We start from the raw sequence: 22,211 nt of genomic DNA on the forward strand, positions 1-22,211 counted from the left end.
TGTGATACTATCGTGCTTAAATATGTCTAAAAATAGAATAGGCATCTAATTAAATACTTTTAATGATGGGTTAGATTTTGTTATGATTATCTCCGCAGTAAAACATGTTTAAAGTGATACTCTCTAAATTTCAGGATATAAATGCATGTCAATTACTTTCAAGTTCAGGTACCAGCCTCAAGCTAGAACACAAAAATGTCACCTAGCTCAGTTTTGCTTCACTAACTAGATAAAAATAGTATGTAATCAGTACATCAACTCAATGATCTAAAAATTGGTAGCCTCAGCCTATTATGTGTATAGACCGTATAATTTCTGTAAACTGAAGGAGACTTCCAAAACATTTGAAACTTTCTAACCTAGTGAATCGGCCCAAAGTTTTTTTGTTATAATCTTGCTTACACTATTCGTTTGTTTCTTACCTATCCTCTTTCAATAAATAGAACAAAGGAGACGTTCTCATTTCCTGTTTGTGGAACAATGCCCCAATTAGTTCTTTGAGAACCACCAAGTTTTATTGCAGGGGTCAACGAGGACCCCAAAGCTTCCCAATTTGTGGTGGCGTTTGACAGTTCACAGACATGCTGCCCTCCAGGGGACCGCCAACAACTGAATCTCAGGATGCCTTCTCACCCCCATGCATCCCCTACCCAGTGCCTCCAAGAATCACAGCTGGGAATCTTCTCACTTCATCCCTGGGGGGGCTGAGGAGGCAGAGTTTGTAGTTGGAACCGGACCCCATTTGGGAAAGAGAACCCATTCCTGTGCTTCCGTCATAGAAATACCTAGAACGAAGAGAGGGCCTGGAAGACGATCTCTACCTCTCTCTGCCACACAGCACACACATTGTCCTGTGGGCAGAGGTATGCGCCCGGGGAAGGCTGACCCAGGCAGGACCCCATGAGCCCACAACCTAAGGACATTTTCTCTGCCATCTTTCACCAATTATTATTGTTACTTTTCAATTAGAAGGGGAGGGAAAAAAAGTCAAGGGGACTTCCCTTGTGGTCTAGTGGTTAAGATTCCACGCTCCCAATGCAGGGGGCCCAGGTTTGATCCCTGGACAGGGAACTAGATCCCACATGAATGCCGCAACTAAGGAACCCACGTGCTTCAACGAAGACCTGGCGCAACCAAAAAAAAAAAAAAAATTAACCAAAAAAAGGTCAAGAGGGATGTGGGTGTGTATATTTCTTGGAATCCAGAGGTTCAGGGGAAAAACATCCATCAAAAATGTCCCTAGTACAAAAGTTGGCAAAACAAAGAGGACTCTCTGTCTCTCTTTTTTTCTTAAAGCTGAACTGTGTAACAGGAGAAATTCTCTCACAAGGGGAGAGTGTTCCTGAGCCAAGTTTAGGCCGAGGAAAACTTTTCCAGCATGTCAGGAATGAAGCCGACGTTCCATTAAGGAAAGAAAAAAAAAGTGCCGGAGGAAAGAGTAAGCGGGAAAAGGATTCAGACGGAGCTTTAAATTCCAGACGGGGCCGCAGTTGAGAGCCCTCGGGAAGCTCCCTCTGAAGGGAGACAGCAGCCAATTTCTCCCTGGGGCTCCCAGCCCTAGTGGACATTTCCTGTTCTGCCCCTGGACATTCAAGCCAGAACTTACAAAACATCCTTTTCCCTCGAACCAAGCGTTTGGTTCGGAGACCCACCCTTCCCCACGTCGGTGATCTCAGCCCGCCCTCCCCTTCCTTCCACGGAACCCCTCCCAGACCAGAGGCGCTCGGCTTCCTAAGCAAAGATGATGGATCCGCTGTAGCAGGTGACGCCGAAGGGAGAGAGGAGACCGGGGGACCACCACCGACGAGGTAGGAACGGGGGCTGGGTGTTCTGGGGTCATTTAGCATTTATTGAGCAAAGCGGGGCCCTTGAGCTTTAAGCCTTGGGCTGGGGACGTTTTCTGGTTGATGGGGGTGTGTGGAGGGTGAGTGAACTCCAGGGAAGTTGGGCATTTCTTTTCCCTCTCCCTTTCCAAATTTTACTTTAATTCTTGGGTCTCTGGAAGCACGTGTTGTTTGTCTGGTGTGGAAAGTGTTAGGGCAGAATTCTGGGAATTCCCTGATTTCTTTTTTCTTTTGCTTTCTTTTCTTGGAAAGAGAGGTCGTGGGGAGGGAGTCTTGCAATGTCAAGGAGGAGCATTCATAAATACATTCCTCTCTGAATAGATTCAGAGAGGAATGACCCACGTGCCTGTGCAAGGAAAAGGTATTTTCACCTTGATGAGCTGGGGTCCCCCTGTTTCCCAGGACCTGGGTGGTGTGTCCTCCTGGTTCGCCATGCTTCCCCCTTCTCCCCCTCCCACTGTCAGGGGGACACACAACTTGAGCTGTTTCTCAGGTCGGGGGATGTGGCACATGGCCCCAGTGCTGTGCGTTTATGGGCAGAGCCCAGGTGTCCCTGGACACTTAGATGTCTGTGGCAGAGCTAACTGGTCTACCTGGAAGGCTGCATGTGGCTTGTTAGGGAATTGCCCCAGCAGCTGGTCACTGAGAAGTTAGCCTTGGCAACACGTGCTGACATTGGACTGACCCAGAGAACTCAGCATGGCTTCTGCACAAGGAGTGCTCAAAACTTTATGAAGCAGTCATAAATGAAGAATTTCAAATGCCCTTCCTCTGAATGCCTATGGCTTTTTACTTCTCTGTAGCCCTCATTTTGCTCCTTATCCACATACTGCCTTGCACTGTTCTCTAACAAGATAAATAAATGAGAGAGTGAATTGGACAAATGAGTCATAACCTATAACTTGGTGATCCCAAGACAGTTACTAACTCCAGCTGAGCACTGGCTGTGTGCCAAGCACCATTGTAAAGGTGGCAGGTGTCATCATCATCATCATCCCCATTTTACAGATGAGGAAACTGAGGCTGGAGACACAACTAGTGAGTGCAGAGGAGGGATCTATACTGAGTCCAGGATGCGATGTTCTGAAACCAAGATTGGGGTTTGACCCTTGGTTCCCTCATTGCCTAGCTGGGTGATTTTGGACAAGTTAAATGTCCTCAGCCTCAGTTTCCTCATCTGCAAAGTGAGACAAGAATAACCACACCTCACAGAGGTGTTGTGAGAGATAGATTAATTCTAAAGATTATTTTACTGAAGCAGGTCAAAATGTAGGCATGCTCTTCCCAGACCCTGCTGTGTGCGTTATAAATGTGGAGGGGTCTCTTGCAACTGAAAAGCCTCGGGGTTCTGTAGGAGGTAGCAATAGTGCCTTGTTAGGATTGTACCTTAACGATGGACATTGGGGTTCATTTGCCGGCCAGTACAAGCCTGTAGCCGCCAGTTCACTAGACTCTAAGCTCGCTAAGGGCAGGGTTCGTGTCGTATACACGTTCTGGATTCTGGATTCAACCAACCTCGAAACAAACACCCGCCCCCCCAAAAAAAATTCCAGAAAGTTCCCCAAAGCAAAACTTGAATTTGCACTGCAATTATTATTATTATCTTTTTTTGCGGTACGCGGGCCTCTCACTGTTGTGACCTTGTTGTGACCTTTCCTATTGTGGAGCACAGGCTCTGTACGCGCAGGCTCAGCGGCCATGGCTCACGGGCCCAGCCGCTCTGCAGCACGTGGGATCTTCCCGGACCGGGGCACGAACCCGTGTCCCCTGCATCGGCAGGCAGACTCTCAACCGCTGCGCCACCAGGGAAGCCCCTGCACTGCAATTATTTACGTAGCATTTACATTGCATTTACAACTACTTGCATGGCACTTCCGTTGTATTAGGTTTTATAAGTAATTTAGAGATGATTTAAATTATAAGGGAGGATGTGTGTAGGTTATATGCAAGTACTACGCCACTTTATAGAAGGGACTTGAGCATCAGTGGATTTTGGTGTCCGCAGGCATCCTGGAACCAATCCCGGGGGGGGGGGACCCAAGGGACGACTATGTATTTGTCTCTCTTAGAAAATGTTTATCAACCTGTGATTGAGGGACCTCATTGCCCTTCAGAAGGGTCGCAGGGTCCCCTTAGGGCAGGAGTTCAACAAAGCCGCTGTGGATGCTCCAGGAGCCTCCTCTTTCCACTCCCGACAGAGCAGCCCCATCTTTACCTGATTACGTGTTGGGGTGCCCATTTGAAAGAAAGTTTTGAAAACAATGTTCAGAACTGCTTACGTGGGACAGGTAATGTTGTGTCTAGGGAGAAACTGACTGCTTACGGAACGGAGTTGATTTATGGAGGGATTTCCAGCTGGGCCCTGTCTGGGCTCTCACTTGGCCCTCCCCATCACCTTCTACTTAGTGACCATCTCCCACTCCAGGGAACCCACAGGAGGTGTGTGCCAAGCGGGCTCGGGAGGTGAGCCCTTCCGTCCCAGGCAGCCGGTCCTCAGGTGCAGGGACAGACAAGGGGAGGGGCCCCAGAGAGCTTATATTATTACAGCCTGGCCTCTCTCTAAGTCTTCTCGGAATGTGTCCTTCTCAATTCTGCTCACAGTGATGGACTGCCTGATCAATACTCATAATAGCTATGATTCATCTACCTTAACAATGACAGCTTACTTTCTGAGCCTGGCGCTGTGCTGAGCACATTACGCAGATACGCTCAGGTAATCCCCACGAAAGCCCTGGAAGGCAGTTTCAGCCTGTTCCCCACTCTGCTGATGAGCAGCGTGAAGGTAAAGGCGTTACATCACTTGACCAAGGGCACCCAGCCAGTTAGTGATGAAGGTGGGATTGGAGCCCCTCCCCCAAGCCTGATCCACCCCACCTTGAATAGTTTTGCAGCCCCATTTGACAGAGGTAAGAGGGATGTTGGTGTGTGTTTCTTTCATATTTTTGGCAAAGAATGGTCCCTGAGAATAGGCTGGGAGGAACGGGGCCAGGACAGGACGTTCCATGGCGGAAGAGTGCTGCTGCGAAAAAGTAGAGTCGGAATTCTTGTCCAAGCTGTGGCCCTGGGAGCGTCACCTGTCCTATGAGAGGTGACATGGGTTTAGTGGGAAAGAGCCAGCTCTATTGCCAGACTCCCCGGGCTCAAATCCTTGCTCTGCCCCATATTAGCTAGATCATCTTCGGCGAATTTCCAAAATAAAGATATTCCGTGTAGAGGGATGATAATAACCGCACCTATATCATAACGATATTATGATGAAATAACTCAGTCCACATAAGGCATTTGGGGCTGTGTCTGGCACATAGTAAGCACTCAATAAATATGTTATTATGTGTAAAAGAGGTTGGGTGGCAGGCTGGAAATAAGAAGTAACTAGTGTTTGAGATTGAAAAATGGACACCAGCAATGTCACCTGTGAGCCGGGGATGGGACGGTTGTGCCTGGACCCCAGCCAGGAAGGATCCAGAGTCCCTGAGAGACAGCTTAAGACCTACGAGAAAAAGCTTAGATGTTCTCTTAGAAGTTTAATAAAACTGAAACAACTAGTCTTCAGGATTGGACTTGCCAAACTGGACCCTTGGATTAAATGAAGTTTAACTTATTTATCTTTGTAGTTATGGAAATCAGTCCCACTTCTGACCTATTGTTATTTCCAAAACAAAAAACTTGCTTGTAAATGCCATTGGCTGAACCACTTGTACTTTTGGAAGGATGACTTTAAGATTTCAAGCTGAGATATTAAATTTAAGAGCTAAATATAGCTGATAAAAAAAAAACAGGAAGGGCTCATGACTTATAAAAGAATTTTGTGGCTTTTTCAGAGAACAAATCCGTGAGCACTGCCTAAGTCTAGACTAAATTTGCAATGATTTTGAGAGGAGCATGCATCCATTTGCCGACTGTTACTGGAAGCAAAAGTATGCAAGAAATAAATGAGAGGTGGTTGTTTATTGAGCACTTACTATGAGTCAGGCATTGTGCTAAGTGCTTCATATGTACTATCTCACTTGTTTAACCCCCATGTCTGCCTATCAGGTGAGTACAGTTGATCCTTGAATAACATGGGTTTGAGCTGCGTGTGTCTACTTATAAGAGGAATTTTTTTCAATAAATACCTACAGTATTTAAGTATCTATTGAAAAAACTACCCAACCTGGGGTTGGTTGAATCCACGGATGCGGAATCTCGGATACGGAAGGCTGACTCTGTGGAGGGTGGTGATCCCTAACCCCCTGTGTTGTTCCAGGGGCAACAGTACTACTATTATCCCCAGTTTGCAAATAAGGATAACAAGCCTTAGAGAAGGAAATAATATGCAAAAAAGCACACAGCTGCTAAGTGCCAGCGTAGGGATTCTACCTCAGTATGTCTGGCTTGGGTATGGGCGCTTAACTCTTACCTTACGGTAAATCTAATCCTCCCTGATTTAAGCCCTTTCTATCAGTCTGAGGAGGGCTGTATTTGGAAGGGAGTGGAGTAACTCACAGCCCTCTTAGGCATTTAGAGAGCAGGGGTCAGAAGATGTAAAGGGCACCTGACAGCGGAGGCCCAGTGCGGCTGCATCCAACCCAGCAGACTGGGTCAGGCGGCCAGGCGTGGGTTACCTCGTGAAGCAGGCTGTCTTCTTAACCTTTCTCCGTGCACTCCGAGAGGCCCACTGTCTCCAGGGATGTGTCCCTCCTTTTCTGCAGGGATCTCAGCACCTAATCCCCTCTGTAGCCCATATTTAAAATGGATCCTCTTATTTGCTGTCCATCCAATGCTCCTTTGACCAGTGCTTGGCTTTCAGCAGACCATTGAAAAGTGACTAATAAGTGAATTGATACACAGGTGCATCTCCAGTGGGAGACTTCACTGTCACTGTGGCAGCACATAGGTGAGCATTTTGGAGGAGGGACACTTCCCAAGTACCCGCTAGCCAGCTCCCCAGTTGTTTCCTGCTCCAGTCTGGAAAGACAAGCTCCTTTGTGAGTGTCTGGGGTCCAGATCACAAGGTTTTCATGTGTTACTGGATACAGAAGCTGCTTATCTGAATTCTCCAAATCTTTATAGCACCGACTCAACCGGGACAGCTCCAGGCAGCGGCATGAAGCGTGATGTCTTTCCTTGGTGCCCAGAGCGCTCTCTCTCTGTCTCTCTCTGTGTCTCTCTTTCATAGAGGCCCTTCTTCCACCCACGTTCTCAGCCTCTGACATCCAGACCCCTTCCTTCCCCATCTCTGGTAAGGCTTTCAGGCCCTTAATTCACTGAACAACCTTGAAGTACACATCGCCCACGTGTGGGTGTGTTTACAACAAGAATAATTTTTTTTTTTTTTTTTTTTTTTTTTTGCTGGAGACAAGACGACAATGGAATTTAGGAATCAATGAGCAGTTTGGGGAGGGTTTTTAAGGATATTGGAATATAGGTCCTTCATACACGATAAACTAAGGCTCACGTGGGGCCTATCTGTAGTTATGGAGGGACGTAGTTTAATGGCTAAGGGTAGGGTTAGGGGAAAAGGAGGAATCCGTTGTATCTCCCAGGCCACCCAAGATACATGAGAATGGGGAGATTACACCTTCTGCACTTTCAGTCCTGGAGGGGCTCCTAGCTTCACCTCTATTTTCAAAAGGAGGTTCCATGGGACAGAAGCAGACAGAAGTCCCTGAAAAAGCAGACACAGTACTGAACAAAATGTCCCAAGGCAGCAGGGGAAGGCTCGGTGTATGTTCACTGGTCCATGTGGGGCTCTCCTGGACCCTTGGAACTTTCCATGGTTTGACTTTCTGGCTAATCATTAGCAGCTGTGTGGTGGCTGGCAGCCACCTCTGCGTTGGGCCTGCCAGCCCGAGTTCTGGGCCAGCCTGAGGGCTGCTCTAGCTGCCGTGGGGGGCTGGGGTCCCTGGAGTTTTCTGCAGGAACTAGCAGGCGTGCCCCGGGCTGCTGACCCCCCCGCTGGCTGAGGGACAGCTTCTCTGCTGCCTCATAGCCTCTCGCTGCTGGTGGTCCAGAGCCCCGTCTGGTTTTCCTGCCTCAGGTTTCCTTCTCCAGCATCCCTGAGCCAGCACGGGCCCGGCTCCTTTCCTGGGAGTGTCTCAGTGGCCCTCGCTGCCCATCCCTGCAGAGATGCCGGGTGGGCATCAGGAAAAGAGACGTTAGTAAACAAACAGCTATTGGGGCTCCAGGCAGGGATCAGCCTTAGCCTGAAGGCATTCAGTCTGCTTCTGGAATAATGAGGGTAAGGCTTGAAAGGGATCTCAGAGGCTTTCTGGTCTAAACCCTTCATTTGACAGATGAGGGGACCGATACCTAGGGGAGTGGTGACTTGGCCAAGGTCATAAATCTTGGGTCCACAAAACCAGTCTGCTATGTGGGTGGTCTGGTAGGGGTAGTTACAATTTCTCGGGTGCTGGCTATGTCCATTGGCCCCTCAATCCCCTCCCCACCCTTCTCCACTCTCCTCTGTGTCCAGTAGGATGACCTGAATAGTTACCTTGCATTTGGCTCCTATATAGTTTAGGTTCAGCCAATGGAGGCCTCAGGAAGGAGGTCAGAGGGAGGGGAGAGGGACACAAAGGTACTCATTCCCCTTGGTCCTTTCGTGCTGCATTGCCTGGGCTGGTGTCTCCCCTGACTGAAGGCCACACTCCTGTCAGACGGCCCTTCTGTCCCTCTGACCCTCAGGCCTAGGGCAGCAACAGTGTCTCCCTGACCGTACAGCTCTGGAGAACTGCACTTTCTCTTGTCCCCAACTCTACTCAGGCCTTTGCAAACCATCCCTTTATTAAACTCTCGAATTGGAGAGCGTGACGTGCCAGGGTCCTGACAGATACAAGAGGGTTTGTTTATTAGAGAGAGGAAAGTCTATATGACAGGAGGATGAAATTTAGCAAGAGGGTGTATTTGTTTCCTGAGGCTATTGTGAGAAATGACCATGAACTTGGAGGCCTAAAACAATAGGCATTTATTCTCTAACAGTTCTGGAGGCCGCCTGTCCTACCTCAGCATCACTGGGCAGAAATGAAGGTGTCGCCAGGGCTGTGCTCCCTCCAGCGTCTCTCAGAGAGGATGGCTGTGGTGGGCTGGAGTTGAGTCTTTCCCTTTCCAGGTCAGTTAGGCTTTGATGGTACCCCAGCAGGTTAGACTCTGGGTAACTAGTTTCCCCTGCAGACTCACAGACTTAGAAAACAAACTATGGTTAACAAAAGGGGAAGGTGGGGGAGGGATAAATTGGGAGTTTGGGATTAACATATACACACTGCTATATTTAAGCCATTAAATATAGCAGTGTGTATATGTTAATCCCAAATATAGGACCAACAGTAGGACCAACAAGGACCTACTGTACAGCACAGGGAACTCTGATCAATATTCTGTAACAACCTAAGTGGGAAAAGAATTTGAAAAAGAATAGATACATGTATACGTGTGACTGAATCACTTTGCTGTACACCTGAAACTAACACAACACTGTTAATCAACTAGACTCCAGTATGAAATAAAAATTTTAAAAAGAAGAAAAATGGAACGCTCTGGCATGTTTCAAATGGTTTCTTTCCCTCTCCCCTTGCCGAAAGCCCAAGGGGATTTTTCTCTGTGGGAATCTGGTCTAGCTCCTGGGGGTAAATCTCAAAATTCTGGGTCTCCCTGGAGTTTGAAACCTTCAGAGCCGTCCACACTGAGCCCCCAGCAATTCGTCAATTGCAGTTTACCCCAGCATGGTTTCCACCGCGGTTCTGGTTGTGAGTCTCTACTCCGCTAAGCAGTGACTTCCTGCATTCGCCTGTATGCCGCTCCAATCTGGCGGCAGTGGTTTGCCCTCTTTCCTCCCCTCTCTTACGAATCCCAGAGGAGTTGTTGATTTTTCAGTCCGTTTATCTTTTTACTTGTTGGTAGGACAGAGTGGCGACCTCCAATCTCTCTCCACACGGAACTGGAAAACTCTACCCATTTATTGACATTCCTGTGCTTGACAGAAGCATTGCCCCGTCTTTGAGGGACATGTATTGCTGAAGATGCCTTTCAGCCCCCCAGACTCTCTAATTCTCTTTTCCTTGGGCCTGGCAGCTGGCGGTCACTGTGGCATTCCCATTCTGAAGCCAACAGATTAGTCACCAGGCAAAACACTGTGGGAGACAAAATGGCAGCAGGGGTGATGGGGACACCAAAGTTGTGGAAGGGCCCAGCCTACCGACATTATGTATGTGGAGGTTTCTTGACTCAAGAGTTGAATCCTACAATTGGGAGTTTGGGATTAGCAGATGTAAACTATTATATATAGGATGGATAAACAACAAGGTCCTACTGTATAGCACAGGGAACTATATTCAGTATCTTGTGATGAACCCTAATGGAAAAGAATATAAAAAAGAATGTGTATATATGCATAGCTGAATCACTTTGCTGTACAGCAGAAAGTAACACAACATTGTAAATCAATTATACTTCAATAAGAAGTATACCTGAGTATACACACACATTTATAAATATTTCTCTATGTGACCACGTGAATCTACATTCAGCAGAACATGAATTCACACTGATGTCTCCAACTCCAAACCATGACCACATGGCTCTTTCTAGACCTCCCTTTGCTCACCTGTTACTTCCCACTCCGACAGTGAGAAACCTGGCTCCCACCATCTGCCATCCACTTACTTCATTGTTCAATTGAGACATACGTGTATCGCGGTATTAGACGTGTTAACACGTACACCCATGGGAACAACTTTATCAGCTAGAGAACAGTACTTGTGCGCAATTTCCTTCGCCTTCAGCTTTACAGACTCCATTCATTTCCAAAGTTAGTTAGGTCAGCATCTTTCCCCGCACATCCCCTCCAGTGGACTTGTGTCATACATTTGCAATTCAGTTAGGTCGTTTTGTCACAGTCTGCATTCCATCCTGGGATTCCCTGATCTCCTAAATATTTTTTCTTTAATTTGCACACATTAAGTTTCACTTTTTTGTGCCGTAAAGTTCTATAGGTTTTGACAAATGTGTGGTGTCATGTCCCCACCATTACAGTATCATATGGAATAGTTTTATACCCTAAAGAAGTCCCCTGCACTTCACGTATTGAGGCTTATTGAGGAGTAACACCTGGGAAAGGAAAAGAAGAGAAAGCAAGATTGGACACTACAGCCTTCAGACTGTGATACAGGTCAGATTAAGTCTGCCAGGCCAACGTGAAGCTCCAAAGCAAAAATTGCCTGAGAGAGGAGTCCCACATTGGGCAGCAATGGACAGGACGTTGTACCACCACCTTGCTCAGCCATTGGCTGGGGGCTGCCAGAGGGGACTGATCTCAGCTCAAAAGCCCAGGCAGACTCTGAAGACACTAACAGCTTCGGGTTAGCAGCTAACCACATTCCTTGATGCTGGGTTGCTAAATCCGTCCTTGACAGGGGTCTGAGTGCTGCAACTCTGTGTCTGCCGGAAAGATCTTTGAAGTTTCCAAGCAGAGGCTGGCTAACCACTGATCAGGAATCTTGAGCGGAGGATCCCTGCATCAGGTGGGATTTCGAATCAGGTGATCCCAATGGCCTCTCTCAGCTGCTGGGCCCCATGACAGGCCTTCAGCCTGCTCTGATCCAGACGACCCAGCTATTCCATCTCTCACATTCATTCCACCTTGCTCAAGCCCCTGCTTCTCTTCTTACCCTGGCTAACGTATGCCCTGCTCTGTCCTAGAGGTAGGATCAGGGACCAAGATTATTCGTGCAGGTGCCAGGGAGCCAAAAGATGGAAGCTCTGGTTCCCACTTATGCCCACACCTTCTTAGACCCCAGATGCTCAACAAAATGGCTACAGTATCAATAGCAACGTGGACCACAGATTAGAGCGTAGATAAAAAGCTTGTGAGTGCAAGCAAGGAAGTTGAAAAATTCAAAGCTAAGACTACGCAGACCAAATCCTGTTTGGAAATGTCCCCTCCCTTGAACACGGGAAAAACAAATCAACAGCACTCCCTACCGATCTGTGTATATACCATACCTGGCAAGGTACGACACTTTTATTTTCTTCACTCCTAACTCCTATGGGCGCCCCTGGGTTATCTGCAGATGTGCAATTCTGCTCTTTCTCTGCAGGAAGGTGGAAAACTTCCAGAAGAAGGAGTGGCTCTGATGTTTTGTTCTACCTGTGCTTACTTTTGCTTTTATTTAACCTGTTGAAGGTTAAAAGCCTGTTTTATTCTTGTAACTTGGCAGCTCTGCCTGGCTCACAGATGTCCTAAGATAAACAAGCGAGGTCTGTATATAACCTCTCAGGACAGTCATAGCTTCCAAGCCAAAAGAACTTTGAATATTTACTTTGACTCTCTTTGGAGACTTCCTCTGAATGTTTGCTTCTGCTTTGAAGCATTTTCAGACTCCATAGACCCTGTTTGTTTTGCCCAGCCAGAGAACAGTGGCATTTTTTTTCTTATATTCACGCTCCTATTTTTGTACAATGAGCCGTGCATACTGATTTTAATTCCAAAGGCTCACAAATTAAAGCGCTTCCTTGAACCCAGACCTCCAGTACTTTGGCCAGCCTTCTCATTCTCTTGTCCACTTTGCTGTTTCGTGGTGGAGTAAGTAAAGTCAGAACCTGCTGGCTCAGAGTAGAAATAAACTATTGGTGGATAAACTCTCCTGACCCACCCCCAGGACCAGACAATGGGGTTGGAATCCATGTTTAAATACCCAATGGTTGCTCCAGGTCACTACCCCAAAGTTATACGAGACCCACAAAAGTACTAAGAGTTACTATTCCAAGAAGACACTTGGCGGTTTCTGAATCCAGGACGTTTGAATTACAGGCAGGTTCTGTCTCTGAACATAAAGCCGGAGCACACATAAATAGCCTGCTTAAAAAAAAAAAAAATCAATAAAAAGTCCACAAAGCGTGTACTGTCCCTGAAGCATTATGTAGGAATAGAAGTGACAAGTAAATGAAATAAAAAAAACAAAAGAAGTTTTTTTTTTAAGTGCTTTCATTCCTCTCCCTGAGGATACAGACTGAAATTGTGAACCTGGCAGGTGTTTCCACAGGAGGAAATGAGGGTCACAGGTGTGAAGCGCGAGCTGTCTTCTAGAAACTGCCCTCTTACGATAGGTGACAGTTGCATCACCTTGAAATAGGAGAACACGTTTTTGTTTTTCTTTTCCCTCCAGAATTCAACTTTACTAGCACAGTGTGTTAAAGAGCAATCAGAGTGGCTGTTGGATTATAGAGGAATTTCTGAGAATTAGCCTTAGGCAAAAGGCATTTGGCTGGAAACTTGCACTGAAAACTTACCTTGCAAGTCAGCATGTGACTTCCACCTGACTTAATTTTCTTCAGTCCCAAGGGTTCCAAGGCCAAAGAAAAGGTTCTGGTCTGGGTTGCTGGCGTGTTTGCTCTTCAGAGTCAACTGGGAATAAATTCAAAGACAAATCAACAAAGGTAACTTCTCCCTTTGACACTGAGTATAACTGGGAGGGTTTCTTAAGTAAAAATTTTTTGTTTTCTCATCAAAATAACAGATATGCAATCTTTGTATTTGGTTTAAGTGTGAATGAAAGAGATAAGGACTGAGGAAAACACAAAGGACCGGGCAGGGGTGGGGAAATCTGAGTCGTGGTTTTAGCTTCTGTCTCTTGACCTGGGGCATGTTGCTGGGCTTTCAGGGCCTTGGTTAACTTATATTAAAAGAAGAAGGTGGAACTAGATGGCCTCTAAAAGCCTTTCCAGGTCTGTTCTAGGAATCAGTCTCTTAGTTTTTATTTTTTGTTATCTTTAGACCAAAACAATGATGCAAGGTAGAATTAGGGTATAGATTTGCAAGAGGGTCTTTTTTTTTTTAAATTTTCTTTTAATTAATTTTTATTGGAGTATAGTTGATTTACAATGTTGTGTTAGTTTCTGCTGTACAGCAAAGTGAATCAGTTACACATATACATATATCCACTCTTTTTTAGATTCTTTCCCCATATAGGGCATTACAGAGTACTGAGTAGAGTTCCCTGTGCTATACAGTAGGTCCTTATTAGTTATCTATTTTATATATAGTAGTATGTATATGTCACTTCCAATCTCCCAATTTATTCCTCCCCCCTTCCCCCTTGGTAACCATAAGTTTGTTTTCTACATCTGTGACTCTATTTCTGTTTTGTAAATAAGTTCATTTGTACCATTTTTTAAGATTCCACATATAAGCAATATCATATGATATTTGTCTTTCTTGCAAGAGGGTCATCTTGAGGCTGGTAGCAGGCTTCAGATGACTCTCATCTCATCCAATATGTTTGCAAAGATGAACTGAGATCAAGACGGGCATCAGGGTAGGCGTTTATATATATCTGTCAAATGAATGAGTGAATCAATCAATCAGTCAGGATAGTATTGAGGGAGAAGGGAATGAAGTCATTCCACTGGTGGAAGTTTATTTGGGGTAGGGCATAGATTTGCTTAGCAGTGATGGCTGGGGAGAGGTTTTATGGACAGATTCAGCCAGAGCTGAACTTCAGGACTGGGAAATGTTAGGGTTAAGACTAGTTTACATAGCACTCTTTATAGAGTGATTGCTGGCAGGCTGCTAAGTACTACAGTTTTTCCAACTACAGGTGGTTTGACTACAAGATAATGGGACTCTTCTTCTCCCCAGTTTAATAACCAGAATTGATTAGTATTTGCTTTGTCTGAGTCTTACAGAAATCCAAACTTATAGTGGCTAAACAACATGTACGTTTATTTTTCTTTCACATAAATGAAATCTGTAGGTAGGCAATTCAGGGCAGGCTTAGAGGTTCCAAGGTGTTATGGGTTAGCATCCTTCAACCTCAAGTTGAAGTATGGCTGCGTGAACTCAGCTATCCCATCAGCATTCCAGCCAGCAGGCAAAAGAAAGAGCCAATAAAGGGCTCACCTCCTAGCTTAGTCCGTTTGGGCTGCTATTACAAACTATCACAGACTGGGTCATTTATAGACAACAGAAATTTATTTCTCATAATTTTGGAGGCTGGAAGTCTGAGATCAGGGCGCCAGCATGGCTGCATTTCAGTGAGGGCCCTCTTCCTGGTCCATAGCTGGTGCCTTCTAGCTGTGTCCTCACATGGTGGAAGGGGCAAGGGGTCTCTCTGGAGCCTCTTTTATAAGGGCACTGATCCCATTCATGAGGGCTCTACCTCCAAAGTCTCCACCTCCTAATACCATCACCTTTGGGGGTTCGGGTTTTAACATATGAATTTTAGGGGGATACAAACATTCAGACCACAGCACCTCCCCACTTGCCATGAATGATACCCCTTGGAAATTGAACTTGGCACTTCTGTTGTCATCCCATTGACCAAAACTTAATTACATGGCCACACCTAAGTGCAATGGAGACCAGGAAACATAACTTTTATTTATAATACGTAAAAATCAGCTTTTTTTGGTTTAAGAGAGAGGGGGAGAACAGATATTAGGGAAAATTAGTCTGTCACCCTGAGAGATTACACACTTATTCCAGTTATGCAATGAAGCTCCTTTTGTTCAACTCCTTTGGTCCTTATCCCCTAACACCATCTTCAGGGCCCATAGTAAATTATTTTCAGTATTCTAAATCTTTACCCTGTGGAGGTGAATCTGATTTTTGAAAGCAGGCCAGGGTCACTCAGGACAACTGTGATGAGTAAGGTGGGTGATAAAGCTGAGAATGACCGTTTCATAAGAATGAGATATGGGCTTGTATAGCTGGATATTATAGGCTATACTGGCCATTAGGATCATTCCTACAGAAAACAACTCTAGAACCCAGACATAATACATAAAGATGACCTGAAGGTACTGAAGAGGAAACAGAAGTAGGTAGATTCTGGTGTTGCATGTAGCTTGGAGAAGAGGAGATAAAGAGTCATACAAGTAGTCCCTCTGCCTCGGCTTTTAGTGCGGGGCTAAGTGTAGTCCACACAGTGGCTTGTGTAATAGAGACATACATGAAAAACTCCCGAGCCCTGCTGTTCTGGGGAATGAGAGAAGTGAAGCCAGGAGATGATGGATGCTGAAAAAGTGGGGGAACCCAGAAAGGAAAGAGCCAAAGAGGGGGTCCCTACACCAAATCATTGGCCAAGCCCTAAACCACACGTGCACAGAAAACACTCAAAGCAGCTCGGCTACACAGAAGGTCTGCACTCAGACTGGAGCTGCCACCCCAAGAAACAGGGTTTGGAGTTCAAGCCCAACAAGAAAATTATCGCTAAAACAAAGGAAAAACAACTCTCACCAGAGAAAAATAATGGAATCTGAAATCTCCACAGCTTAGTATTCATGATGTCCAAGATGCAGTCCAAAATTATCCGACCAATGGATACTAATAAACTAATATTAGTCTCTAACATCTGAAAAAATCAACATAATTCAAAAAATTAATAGAATATAGGGGAAAACCAATATGATTATTTTAATAAGTGCAGAAATAGCATTTGTCAAAATTCAATACCCATTTATCATAAAAAATGTCTTAGTAAATTATGAATTAAAAAAAAAAAAAACTTTCGGGACTTCCCTCGTAGTCCAGTGGCTAAGACTCCGTGCTCCCAATGCAGGGGGCCTGGGTTTGATCCCTGGTCAGGGAACTAGATCCCACATGCTGCAACTAAGAGTTCGCATGCTGCAGTTAAGACCCGGCACAGTCAAATAAATACATAAATAAATTAAAACAAAAAAAAAACTTTCTCAACTGCATCTACAAAATCAGACAGCTAATGTACTACAATGTGAAGGATTTTATGCTTTCTACGTAGGATCAGGAACAAGGCAAGGATGTTGACTAACTAGTTTTATTTAACATTGTATAGAAGTGCCTAGTCAGTGCAGCAAGGCATGGGGAAAAAACTATACAGATTATAAAGGAAGAAGTAAAATTGTCTTTATTTGCAAGTGATATCATATAGAAAACCCTAAGGAATGCACAAAAAAAGCTGTTAGAAGTAATAAGTGAATTTAGCAAGGTTGCAGGATACAATATACAAAAGTCACTTGTATTTCTATATACTAGCAACTAACATTTAGAAAGTAAAATTATAAAACAACTCCATTTACAATACCATAAAAACACTTAGGAATAAATTTGGCAAAAGATATGTAAGACCTGTAGGTTAAAGACTACAAAACATTATGGGAAATTCAAGGACATCTGCATAAATAGAGAGCTGTACCATGTCCATGGATCAGAAGTCTCAAAATTGTTAAACTGGCAATCCTCCTTGTATTAGTCAATAGAATCAATATAATCCCTTTGGAAATCCAATCACTGGGATTTTAAATTTTTTTAATTTAATTAAATTTTTAAAAAGAAATTTATAAGTTTATTTTGACATTTATACAGTAACACAAAGGACCTAGAATAGTCAAAACTATTTTGAAAATTGAGAACAATGTTGGAGCACTTACACTACCTGATTTCAAGAACAGTATGTGGCTCTTAAGTAGTAAATCCAGTTTTGTTGCGGTACGCGGGCCTCTCACTGTTGTGGCCTCTTCCGGTGCGGAGCACAGGCTCCGGACGCGCAGGCTCAGCGGCCATGGCCCACGGGCCCAGCCGCTCCGCGACATGTGGGATCTTCGCGTACCGGGGCACGAACCCGTGTCCCGTGCATCGGCAGGCGGACTCTCAACCACTGCGCCACCAGGGAAGCCCAGTAAATCCAGTTTTAATCTTTGGTTTACAAATTGGCATTTAAATAATTTCCAAAAAAAGGGAAGATGGTGCAGCTCTGAGATAAGCATGTAGCTTCCCAAGTTGGCTACTTTGAAGAGTGGTATTCATTTGGCATGATTGCTGGGGAAAAAAAAATCCACTTTGAGCATAAGCTTTGTAATAAAGACAGAACTGGGTTTAAATACTGAATATACCACTTTCCTTTCTACATCTCGGTTTCTTCATCTTAAAGTGGAGTGCACAGTGTAAAAATTAAGGAAATACAGCATAGAAACTAAGCTTTATGTTATAGCTCTGGAACGAGCCTACGTGGGTCAGAACCTGGCTCTGCCGTTTTCTAGCTGTGTGGCCTCAGGTGTGTTTTAATCTTTCCATGCTTCGTTTTACTCTTTGTAAATTGAGTATAGTAAAAGTACCTACCTAAAATGTTGTGATGAACTAAATAAGTTAATATATCTAAAGCATTTAGAACGGAGTTTGGCACATTAAAAAGTGCCCAACAAGTATTACCTACTATTATCCTTTCCCAGTGTTATGAGGACTAAATGTGGTTACTTTTGTCAACCACCAAGCAGGGTCCCTGGTATCCAATACATATTAGCTCCCATCCCTCCTTAGAGCATAAGTAGCATTCTGAGGGTAGGATTTGACACTGAAGGGTGTATTTTGCCATCTTGGGGGACCATCTTGAATTTCAGTCTCTTAAATTTTCTTTCTTTACTCTTTTTTCAATGTTTAAAAATGCCTTACTGACAGAATCACAACGCACAAAGGGAAACCTTAACACGGGATATCAAATACTACCCCCTCTGGACCCCATCAGGCATTTTCCTGGAAAAGCCTTCGTAAGTTTACTTCCCAAAGACAAGAATTCCCCTCACTGTCTTCACTCCTCTGGTTACCCCTGTCTCTGTACCAGACGGGGCAGCAAAAGCAATAAACACAAGCATCTTAGTAGAGATGCCCTTTGGGCCCCTGCAGACCATCTTTCACATTGTTGTACAGACTCCTTTTCCCCCTCATTGTCTCAGTGTCTGTGCACCACAACAGGATGTGAGCTTCACTCTCTTCCTCTTCTTTTAAACCATTTTAGTGATGCTATCCTGTGCCTTTCCGCACAAATATTGGATTGGACAAAAAGTTCGTTCAGGTTTTTCTGAAAATCTTACAGAAAAACCCGAAGGAACTTTTTGGCCAACCTGGTAGTAATAAAACTCCTCCCACAACCCGTCTTGTCTACCCGGTAAAAAGAAAACTTTCCCATCCTCATTTCCCTCTCCCACTGCTTCCCCTCCCATTTTTCCCTTGGAATGACCCACCTTTCTCCCTAGGAAGGGCTGAATATTCCTCTGGAGGGGACCACAGCTCTTGACAGGGTTGTGTTTGCATTCTCAATGACACTTCAATCACATTGCCAAAGTATTCCAGGTAGAATGTGGGGAGAATTTGAAATTTTAAATTATCTGCCAAGAGTCAACTTTTCTTCAGCTATTTGAAATCCTTCCCACAAAACCTCAATGCTCAGTCACACTATACTGTTACTAATTAATGTTTATTTTCCCACCCTCAAATATTCTGCTTGTATATGTCTACAATGCAGCAGCATCCTGAATCCTGGGAACCTTCTGGCTATAGTAGAGTGAAGATAATGTATAAACAGGAAGTCAAAATTTGACCTAAAAAAGATCTGTTGTAAATATGTCTGTATTAGGGGTTTCCCGTCCTTTCTGGAAACATTAAAATGTAGCCATATACATCTTTACTGCCTGTAGCTTCCACTCAAGGGGGACGTTAACATTCCACGCCATTCTGTGTGCTTAACCACTGGCTCGTTCATTCATTCGGCAAATATTTATTATATATAAGCCAGGATACAGGCACTGCGCCAGGCACTAAGCCTGGATACAGAGATAAGGAAGCTTTCTTGCCCTTAAAAAGAACTCATATCCTAGTGGAAAGACAAGTAAGTGAAGAGATCATTACAAAATAAGATTGGTAAGTGCTATGTTAGAGGAATTAACACGTGCTATGGGAGCAGTGGGAAGGAAGATGATAACGTGTGTACGATGAATGCACTTATCAACAATTATGAGTATGTACTAGGTATGTGCTAGGTATGTTGGGGGAACAGTGAAAGTGAAACAATGAAATAAATTCCCTGTCTTCACGGAGTTTACATTCTAGTGAAGGAAACAGGCAATAACAAAAAAGTTGTAAAACAGGATGCAGGATAGTGTTATGGAAGGGAGTATGAGTTGTGTCTGGAAGGATAAATGGGTATTAGGAGAAGAGAGCGTTCTTCTTCCCACAAAAAAACGAAACGCTGAGGTGAAGGAGAGATGGCTGGAGGGGAGGGAAGTGGGAGGCGGGAGTGGATGAGAAACAGCATGAAGTATTCTGAAAAGGGAGTATGAGTAGGTGGATCACAGGTGTATGAGTAGGTGGATCACAGGTGTAATGGGAGGGACAAGGTGCGTTCCCCCCCTCCCCCAAGACAGAGCTCGGAAGAGAATTCATTCATTGGTTGTCAGAACCGGAAGGGACATTTAAGAGGTAAAGAATGATCACACTCCCTTATTTTACAAACGAACAAAGCAAGACTCGGGGAGGGAGCAGTAACTTGTCCCAAGTCACCCGGCTAGTCGGGGACACGACCAGGATTCCCCCAGTTTTCTGCACAACTCCGCGGAGGCCTCTGTGCGGGACTAGCGGCCGGGGGAGGCCGCGCCGCGGGAAGGCAGCCCGGGTCAGGGATGCCGACACACACCGCCCCCTCCCGGGGCTTCTCCGCACGGCCGCCCGACGGGCCTCCTCCCAGCCGCGCCCCTTCCAGCCTCGCGCCGGGGCGCGCCGGGCGGACGGGGAGGGCGACGGCCGCCGGGCCCCCAGCCCACTCCACCTGTCGCCCTCCGCCGCCCAGGGTCTCCCTGGCGCAGTGACCCGCGCGCTCAGCCTCTCCCGCGGGGTCCCCAGGAGGGGGTCACGAGCCGCCGCGCCGGCCGAGCCCTGCGATTGGCGGAGAAGTAGTAGCGTCTCCAGCAACGCCCTTTAGCCGGCTCTCCCGGCGGCCGGGACCCTGAGGCCGGGCTCCCCGGCACCCCCGCCCACCCGCGGCCCCACCCTTCCTCCTCCGCCCGCCGCCTCCTCCTGCCGGGGTCCCGGTCGGGCCGGCGCGCGGCAGAGCACGAGCGGGCGCAGCCGGGGCGCCGCGCTCCGAGCTATGGGAGGCGCCCACTCTCAGAGCCCGAGGGGCCGGGAGCCGGCCGCGGAGAGGCCCCCGAGACCCCGAGAGATCGCGTGAGTCCCAGAGCCCCCCGCCTCCCGCCCCCAGATCCCCGGGCCGCCGTTCGGGGCTTTGCATGCCGGCCGGGGATGGGAGCGCACGGCTCCCGTCCCACCAGGGCTGGGAAGGTGGGGCTCCCGCTGGCGCCCGCGGGGCGCAAGGGCACAGGGGTGGGCCTGGTGGGACATCCCGCCCCGAGCCTCGCCCTGCAGTGCCCCGGGGGCGCTGGGCCACGACCCACAGCGACAGAATCGCGCCCAGGCGGGGCTGCTGTCCCGCGCCCCTTGGCGCTGCGCGGGTGGGACATGGGGACCCCGAGGTTTTCCAGACTCGTCCAAGCAGGAAGACGCACGTGTCCCTAAAGGGCTCAGAAACACTCCAGAGACAGATCTAGTTGCAGGGAGGAGTAGATATTAGAAGGGTTCTCGAGTCTCCAAGATAACGCGGCTCGTGTTGGCCTTCAGGGTCCAGGAATTTGATGCAGTGCTCGCTGTTCGCAAAAACTCCCTCTCTTGTTTGCTCCGAGGGCTTCACGATGATCTCAGAGAAAGGGCTGTATTGTAGCAGCAGCAATTAGGCTTTTGTTCTGGGACAGCAACAATTGGGGACACCAAGTACTGAAATGCTCCGAAGGGACATTTTTAGAGAACGTGATTTCGAGCAAGTTGCAAGGTTTGGAAGATGGCCTTGCTTCTTACCACAGAGAGGATGCGTCGATAACTATATATTTATTTGAGAACCCAAACGATCTTTAAGCGTAGAATTAAAAATGTTTAAAGGGTGTGCGTGTCTTGGAAGTGAGGTAATGTCAAGGAATCCACACTCTATTTGAATTCAGCCAATGCCAAAGCTATTTAGTTTGAGAAAGGTACATTTAGCCATCGCATATAGGCAGCCTGGGCCATGGGAGGGCTTGTTTTGGATTATCTTTTCAAGGCAAAGTATCTTCTGGAATACCCAGATGATAGACGTGTTAGTTGTTCCTTCTTATGTTTACATATGATCAGTAATCTAAACTTAGTTCAGGCATCTAATTAATCATAAGAATAGCTGAGAATTATTGAGCACGTAAAATGTGCCAAACCCTGTTGTAAGCACTCTGTGTTTTATTTAATCCCCAAGAACACTGAGTTAGCTTCTATTATTGCCCTCATTTTATTGGTGAGGAAACTGAAGTAAAAGAGATGTGACTCGTCCAAGGTCACAGAGCTAAAACGTGGTGGACCCTGCTTGTCTGACTCCAGAAATCCTGGTGCAGCCACTTCCCACAGGAGAGTTGGGACTGACTTAGGAAACAAACTGTTATCTCAGCTGGCAGAACACACCCCCACTTTCCCCTTTAATTCCTCCCGAATAAGGGAGGAATCTGAATTAGCAATGCTTATGCCTAACGAGCAAAAACTGCCAAAGTTGATTTAACTTTTTAAAAAGTTAA

General features: G+C 46.2%; 1 protein-coding gene across 9 annotated transcripts in view; it reads left to right on the forward strand.

Moving 5' to 3' along the window:
- Positions 1-1,713: 1,713 nt before the first annotated feature.
- Positions 1,714-22,211, forward strand: part of TACC1 (transforming acidic coiled-coil containing protein 1) — a 112,574-nt gene continuing 92,076 nt past the window's right edge. For 7 of the 9 annotated variants that reach the window (XM_060291712.2, XM_030833626.3, XM_060291713.2 and 4 more), the window contains exon 1: positions 20,621-20,790. Coding sequence is in view for 4 of the 9 variants with exons in the window: in XM_060291708.2 (XP_060147691.1) it covers positions 20,714-20,790 (77 nt within the window). In the remaining 5 variants the exon portion in view is untranslated. Of the gene's footprint in view, positions 1,809-20,620; positions 20,791-22,211 lie in introns of those variants that run through there. The other 2 variants (XM_060291714.2, XM_060291716.2) reach the window with 2 other exon arrangements.

Source organism: Globicephala melas, chromosome 21 (genome assembly GCF_963455315.2).
Source record: "Globicephala melas chromosome 21, mGloMel1.2, whole genome shotgun sequence".
Taxonomy (NCBI): Eukaryota; Metazoa; Chordata; class Mammalia; order Artiodactyla; family Delphinidae; genus Globicephala; species Globicephala melas.